This window comes from Penaeus japonicus, unplaced genomic scaffold, assembly GCF_977035675.1.
Source record: "Penaeus japonicus unplaced genomic scaffold, GWHDUDI00000001_assembly GWHDUDI00000023, whole genome shotgun sequence".
NCBI classification, from domain to species: Eukaryota; Metazoa; Arthropoda; class Malacostraca; order Decapoda; family Penaeidae; genus Penaeus; species Penaeus japonicus.
In genome coordinates, this window is record NW_028234425.1 from 2,631,050 (window position 1) to 2,638,549 (window position 7,500).

Consider the following 7,500-nt stretch of genomic DNA (forward strand, 5'->3'; position numbering starts at 1 on the left):
CGATTTGTCTGCCTAGCGCGGACGCCACTTACGAGAACCTCGGCACGTGCACTGTGGCCGGATGGGGGAGAACCTTCGCTATATCAGCGGTAAGGAGAAGGGGAAGAAGGGAAGGGGGAAAGGGAAAGAGAGAGAAAGAGGAAACGGGGAAGGAGAAAGAGGTGGGGGAAAGGGGAGAGGGGGAAGGAGAAAGAGATGGGGGAGATAGGAAAGGGGGAAAGAAAAAGAGAGAGAAAGAGGAAACGGGGAAGGAGAAAGAGGTGGGGGAAAGGGGAGAGGGGGAAAGAGAAAGAGAGAGAGAGAGAAAGAGGAAAAGGGGAAGGAGAGAGAGAAGGGGGAGAGGGAAAGGGGGAAAGAGAAAGAGAGAGAAAGAGGGAAAGGGGAAGGATAAAGAGAAGGGGGAGAGGGGGAAGGAGGGAAGAGAGAGAGAAGAGGGAGAAGGAGAAGAATGAGAGGAAGGGGGAAGAGGAAAGAAAAAGAGAGAGAGGAGAGAGCGGCAGGGAGGAAAAAAGGGAGAAAGAGTAGGAGAGAGTGAGAGGGGGGAAGAGAGAGAGATCAAAGAAGGGGCTTTGATCTTTGATCCCTTTCTTACTACAGCCCCTTCTCTGATCTCCTCTCTCTCTATCTTTCTTTCTCACTCTCTCTCTCTCTCTCTCTCTCTCTCTCTCTCTCTCTCTCTCTCTCTCTCTCTCTCTCTCTCTCTCTCTCTCTCTCTCTCTCTCTCTCTCTTCCCCTCTTCCTCCTTCTCATTCCCTCCAACTCCTTCGCCCTTCTTCCTCTCCCTACCACTCTCGCCTTCTCACATAGTGCGTTTGTTTAAAAAAATGAGATGAAAATAAACCTCTTTCTCGCTCAAAGAATAATAATAAAAAAAAAAATGTCTCTATTAATCAAACAGTTATACCCTTTAAGGAAAGGAGAAAGAAAACGGAGCTTGGCGTTTTATTTTTGGATACACCGGGTTAAGTAGTATTTGGTTTGGATTTAAGGTGCGTAGCGGTGATGGGGGGGGGCGGTGTTAGGTCTCGTTTTCAAAGTGTGGTGGTGTGGTCGAAGGGGTGGGGGGGAGTGTGGGAGGTGTTTGGGGAGGGGGAGTAGGGGGAGGGCGGGGGGGTGGTGGGAGCAGGGTGGCCACTGTGGCTAGGGGTGTTATAGGTAAGGGGAGGTGGACGGTGCGGCTGTGTTTATTGTTCAGTGGGGGATGACATTTTCGGACTGATATAAGCTCTTAATTATTTTTAAATCATATTTTCATGGTGAAATACGCAGTTTGTCGCTGGCCTGTGGTGGATTGTTTAGTGGTTTCTAACGGTTATAACTTACTGCGATGAGGATTCGCTGGGAATCTGGGTGAGTGGGATTGTTCACCAACAAATAATTTGGGAGGTGCGGCGCCTCCTCCGACAAGAAGCCCCGAAGCAACCCCCGAGGAAAGGGAGCTACTGCTCAGGATGCTGAGGCATGCAGGTGCAGCAGGAGAAGAAAAAAAAAACAACCAAAAAACCAACCCACCAACAAAAAACAAAAACAATACACAAAATAGAGCAAGAGCGAGCCCCCCCAAAAGAATTAGGTGGTTTGGTAGGTGGAGGGAATCCCACACGACGGGGGGGGCGGGTGTGGCAGGAGGCGATACGGCGGGCTGATGTTGAAGACAGAAGAGTTGTCCTTCTTCTCCTTCTGCATCTTATCCTCCTTCTCCTCCCCATCCTTCTTAGACAACCTGAAGAAGACGAAGCACGACAAGGAAAGAAAAGATCCGCCGCCAGCAGACACAGGAAGCAAGCAAGAATGACGCACTACCGCCGAAGCATCACCTCACCCTCACGCCCAACACCCAACCCCCCTACCATCTGCCTGTGTCCGAATCCAACCCAGAAGTCCCCCACACCTCCTCCTCCCCCTCCCCCTCTCCCCCCTCCTCCCTCCCCTCCCCCCCCCCCCTCCCCCTTCCCCTCCCTCCTCCTTCCCCCTCCCCCCTCTCCCCCCCTTCCCCCTCCCCCCTCCTCCTCCCCCCTCCACTCCCCTCCTCTCCTCCCTCCCCCTCCTCCCCCTCCTCCTCCCCCCTCCCCCCCTCCTCCTCCCCCCTTCCCCCCTCCACCACCACCACCTCCTCCTCCTCCTCCTCCACCACCACCACCTTCCCCCCCCGTCCACCACCACCACCTCCCCCCCCCTCCCCGTCCACCACCTCCCCCCCCTTCCCCCCCGTCCACCACCACCACCTTCCTTCCCCCCACCACCACCTTCCTTCCCCCCCCTCAGACTACCCGCAGGCCCAACGAAGTCGAGCTGAGCTTCTCGCCGGACTCTCGCTGCGAGTCCTTCTTCGGCAGCTTCAACTACACGTCGTCGAAGGCTTGCGCGTCGAGCAGCGACCCCCGGAGCAGGAGACCGTGCGCCGGGGACTCCGGAGGGCCCCTGGTGTGCGTCGTGAGGGGCCGGAGCTTCGTCTACGGCCTCGTGTCCTCGGGGCCTCTGTGCGGCCTCTCCTCGGGCCCCGACCTCTTCACGAGGATTAACAAGTACATTCGTTGGATCCAGGAGAAGGTCGCGCCGGTGGGGGGGAGGGTGGGTGGGATTGGGAGTTCCGGGGTGGGGGGGTTCCGGCCGTAAGGTGAGGGTGAGGGGGACGGCGGGGGTAACGGGAGGAGGAAGGGGAGGGGGGTTTCCGGGGGGGTGGGGGGGTTCCGGCCGGAAGGTGAGGGGGAGGGGGACGGCGGGGGTAACGGAAGGAGGGAGGGAAGGGGGAGGAGGAGGGAGCACAGGAAGTGGAGAAACGGAACGGCGATGGAGATGAGGAACGGAATGGGTGGAGCAGAGGGGGGCGGGCGGAGGAGGAGGAGGAGGAGGAGGAGGAAGGGGAAGGAAGAAGGAGGGGGAGAAGGAGGAGGAGGAGGGGGAAGAGGAGAAGGAGGAGGAGGAGGAGGAGGAAGAGGAAGAGGAGGAGGAGGAAGAGGAGAAGGAGGTGGAGGTGGAGTTTCAGGAAACGTGAGTGGATGAGGGCTGCTTTCCCACCTGACATTTACCTCTTTGAACCCTCTTTTCAGGTTCTCAACAATGGCATTCATGTATTTACGTGTGTGATTTTTGTGTCTTTTTACTTGTTGTAATGTATGTCGGCTAGTCTTGTGACTAGTTTTTATTTTATTATATTTACCATTTGTCCATGAAATAAAATGTTACCGAAATTAAGGCGCTGAGTATAGATTATGTTGTACCTTTTCAAAGATGTTTTTGCCAAATGAGTAAAATTTTAACTTTCGTAATAAAGGCTCTTACTCTCTCTCTCTTTATATAATATATATATTAATTTTATATATATATATATTATATATATATATTTATATATATATATACCTATATACTTTATAATTATATACCATATACATCATACATATATATAAATATATATATTTAATATACTATATATTACATATATTATATATATATATATATATATATATATAGTTTTATATATACTATATATATATATATATATTTATATATATATATATATATATATTTACATACATATATTTATATATATATATATACTTATTATATGTTATTTATATATACATACATACATATATATATATATATATATATATATATATATACATACATACATATACATATATGTACAGTATTACCCGAAAATGCAATTATCAATATCACAATCATCGGATAAAGTCATAAGGTTTGATAAAGAAATACACAAATTCTTGTTAGAGTTTACTTACAGTATCGGATTCAGAACAAAGAGCTTCAGAACGTCTTTCAGAATTTCGCAATGCTGTACATCTACATCCCGAGTCTATTACTACTCCTGTTTCAGTAACACAGACACTCTGAAGAAAAAGGGTGAAAGAAGGTGAAAAGAAAAAAGAAAAAATGAAGTACTATTTCGAATTAATAACTACATTACATTTAAAATTATATCCTTATACATAAGGGGCGTACGCGAGACCCCTTAATTAAGTAAATTCCCTAATGATCTAATCTTTAATTAATCTACAATAAGCAGAAAAATAAGGGAAGGGGGGGGGGGCGTAAAGGTAGTTACGTTAGTCCAATATGCAACTAACACAACATCTCTTTGCTCCCTTTTTATATACACTATGAGTTGTCGACGCTTCCTAAAAACGTTAATTTCTGGCAGTGATATTTTGACATGCGACCTGACCCCACTTGTGATATGACAGTCCTTCTCGTGTCTTTGATGTTCATTTGTTTTTTTTCTAATGGCTTAGGCACGTGATAAGGGATTAAGAAATATCCACACACTCATTCTCTTTTTTTTTCTTCTTTCTTCTGGAATTTCACGAATGGCGCTCAAACTTCCCTTCCTTTTTTTCCGTCTGAGAATAGATAGATAGCCAACTCACTTCCCCAAAATATATAAATTATCTATATTTACAGAACGTATGTAGAAGCCAGTTGCAACGAACGGCAGGGAGAGGGCCTTTGCAACAACCATCTTTACCCTTTCCACTCAAGCACTATTGCATGAATGGTGTTGCAAGCAATGACGTTATAGACGAATCCTGCATTTACTGCATGACCCGTGCAAGGTATAGGATGACGTGAAACCGTAAGTGCAACATGACCGAGAAATCATATTAGACGCCGCGTGACGTGACGAAAAGTTTCAGCGGTAGGAAGGGGGGGAGGGGGGAGGATGTGACGTACACAGCTAACGTGGCTAGACGTGACGAAACATGGCGTGGCGTGGCGTAGAGTTTTTTCAGCTGTCTTCCACTGGGATGTCAGATCGGTCTCGATGGTCAGGGTGTGTGGTGAACGCTGACACTGTGGGCATAGGGGGGGGAGGGGAGGTTAGAGATTATGGTGATGTACCTCGTTTTAATCACTGTAAGACCTAGATTTGGTGTATATATGGCATCTAGCTTTCCTATATATGTATTTTATTTTTTTCTACGTAATTCTGAGGTTGAGATAATCCAAAACGCATCAGTTACGTCTCTTGTTTTGATCTTATTCCGTCTCATTTAAACTTTTTTTCTATCTAGATTTGTTTATTTGTATCCTATTCTAACAAAACAGTGAAAAAAAAATTCTAAACTGACCAATTAGCAAACTTTACATTATCTTCAAAGAAAATTTCACGGAAACGCTTACTAGAAACACACAGCCTTCCAATAAAGACCAAATCGCATAACCACAACGTAACAAACTCGCCCTTACCGTCTTTCTCTTCACACGTTGGCCCGATCCAACCCGGTGGACATGTGCATTGACCTGTCGCCGGGTCACAGGTGGCACCATTCCGGCACTCGCACACCTGTTGGCACCCGAGACCGTACCTGCCAGGCCCGCACTCTGGAAAAGGGAAAGGCAAGGGAGGGAGGAGAGAGTGCGTTTGGGGGGTTCGTGAAAGTGTTTGTGCGAGTTGGAAGAGTGACAAGTGACATGCAAGTTGGGGATGTGTTTGTGTTTGTGTTTGTGTTTGGGGATGTGTGTGTGTGTGTTTGTGTTTGTGTGTGTGTTTGTGTTTGTGTGTGTGTGTGTGTTTGTGTGTGTGCATGTTAGATGTACGTATTCAATAAACATACAGTATGTAGGGACACACACACACACACACATCCCCCCATATATCCCCCCACACACACATCCCCCCATCCCACTCACCCCCCAACCCCCCACACCCACACACTCCCCCCATCTCCCTCCCCCACTCACCCCCACATCCCCCACTCACACAACCCCCACCCGCACACACTCTTCCCCCCACGCAAGCAAAGTCCCGAAGACTCACGCATCTCGCATCCGGGTCCTTTGAAGCCGGCCGGGCACAGGCACTCGCCGGTGTCCTTCCGGCACGAGTAGGCGCCGCACTGGCAACTCCTCTCGCAGTTGAGGCCGAAGGTTCCTTGGGTTGGGGGTAGAGAACGCGGGTCATTAGAAAAGTGATTAAAGAACATAGATGATCAGAGAACATGGATGATTGGAGAACATGGATGATTAGAGAACGTGGATGATTGGAGAACGTTGATGATTAGAGAGCATAAGTGATTAAAGAACATAGATGATCTAAGAGATCAAAGAACACGGACGATTAGAGAACAAAAGTGATTGAAGAACATGGATGATTGGAGAACGCGGATCATTAGAGAACTAGGATGATTATAAAACACGGATGATTAAAGCACACACACTCACATATATTTAATATATAAGTGTGTGTGTATATATATATATATATATATATATATATATATATATATATATATATATATATATATATATATATACATATACACACACGCATATCCATAAACACAAACAAACTCTCCTATTCACTGAACCTCCTCTTCTCCGCTCTCCTACCACCCTTCCTTCCAACTCGGTCAACCAAGCCAACCCGCCCAAGTCAACCAACTCACCCTCCGGGCATCTCTCGGCGCAGGTGTCCCCCGTCAAGCCAGGGGGACAAATGCACTCGCCGCTGTAGGGGTCACAGGTGGCGTCGTTCTCGCACTCACACACTTGCGTGCAGTAATCACCGTGGAATCCAGGTGGACACTCTGTGGAGGAGGTGGGAGGGATGGGGGGGATTAATGGGGATTTATTGAGGATTTTTTTTTTTTTTTTTGGGGGGGGGCTTTGGTGTGGGTGTGGGTGGGTGGGTGTGGGGTGTAGGGTGGGGTGGGTGTGGGGTGTGGTGTGTGGATGTGGGGTGGAGTGGGTGGGTGTGGAGATGGTGTGGGTGGAGTGTGTGTGTGTGTGTGTGTATGTGTGTGTGTGTGTGTGTGTGTGTGTGTGTGTATGTGCGTATCTATGTATCTTTATATGAATGTATGTATGTGTGTATGTATAACATATATTTATGTTTATATGTATGTATGTGAGTTCGGGACCTGCACGAGTTGAGATTAATATATACGGACATACTTATTAAGAGAGAGGTAGACAGAAAGATGGATAAATAGATAGATTGATAATATTATATAAAACATTTTGACTAAATATTACTATCGATATTAGAGAGCGCGAGATCGAGAGAGATAGCTTCTTATATCTATATCTCTCTCTCTCTCTTCTCTCTCTCTCTCTCTCTATCTCTCTACCTATCACTCAAATCCACTTCTCTCTCTATATCTCTCTCTCTCTCTATATTCTTTTTTTCCCACTCTTATCTCTCTCTCTCTTCTATCCCTCTAACTCTCTCCCTATAATAACTCTCTCTCTCTCTCTTTCTCTTATCTCTTCTCTATCTTCTCTCATCTATCTCATCTTCTCTTTCTTCTTTCTTATACTCCTCTCTATCCTCTTCATATCTCTCATATTCCATCTAATATATCCATCTCATCTATCTATATCTTATCTCTCTCCTATCTTATATCTACTCTATTTTCCTTTCTATCTCTATCATCTCTATCTCTCTCTCCTCTCTCTATCTATCTATCTATATCTATCTATCTATCTATCTTACCCTCCTCTTATCTAAATTAATTAATATCTATCTATATATTA

General features: G+C 46.5%; 2 protein-coding genes across 2 annotated transcripts in view; one reads left to right on the top strand and one right to left on the bottom strand.

Moving 5' to 3' along the window:
• The window catches only part of LOC122264228 (neurotrypsin), a 16,981-nt gene extending 13,123 nt beyond the window's left edge, over window positions 1-3,858 (top strand). The window contains exons 14-17 of the mRNA XM_086549997.1: window positions 1-89; window positions 2,266-2,571; window positions 3,051-3,071; window positions 3,736-3,858. The exon at window positions 1-89 is cut by the window's left edge and continues 20 nt beyond it. Of these exons, the coding sequence (XP_086406123.1) occupies window positions 1-89; window positions 2,266-2,571; window positions 3,051-3,071; window positions 3,736-3,858 (539 nt within the window). The remainder of the gene's footprint in view (window positions 90-2,265; window positions 2,572-3,050; window positions 3,072-3,735) is intronic.
• LOC122263555 (uncharacterized) overlaps window positions 3,726-7,500 on the bottom strand; it is a 101,142-nt gene continuing 97,367 nt past the window's right edge. The window contains exons 29-32 of the mRNA XM_086550033.1: window positions 6,411-6,551; window positions 5,783-5,896; window positions 5,212-5,346; window positions 3,726-4,815 (exon numbers count right to left, since the gene is read on the bottom strand). Coding sequence (XP_086406159.1) covers window positions 4,751-4,815; window positions 5,212-5,346; window positions 5,783-5,896; window positions 6,411-6,551 — 455 coding nt within the window. The 3' untranslated portion in view covers window positions 3,726-4,750. The remainder of the gene's footprint in view (window positions 4,816-5,211; window positions 5,347-5,782; window positions 5,897-6,410; window positions 6,552-7,500) is intronic.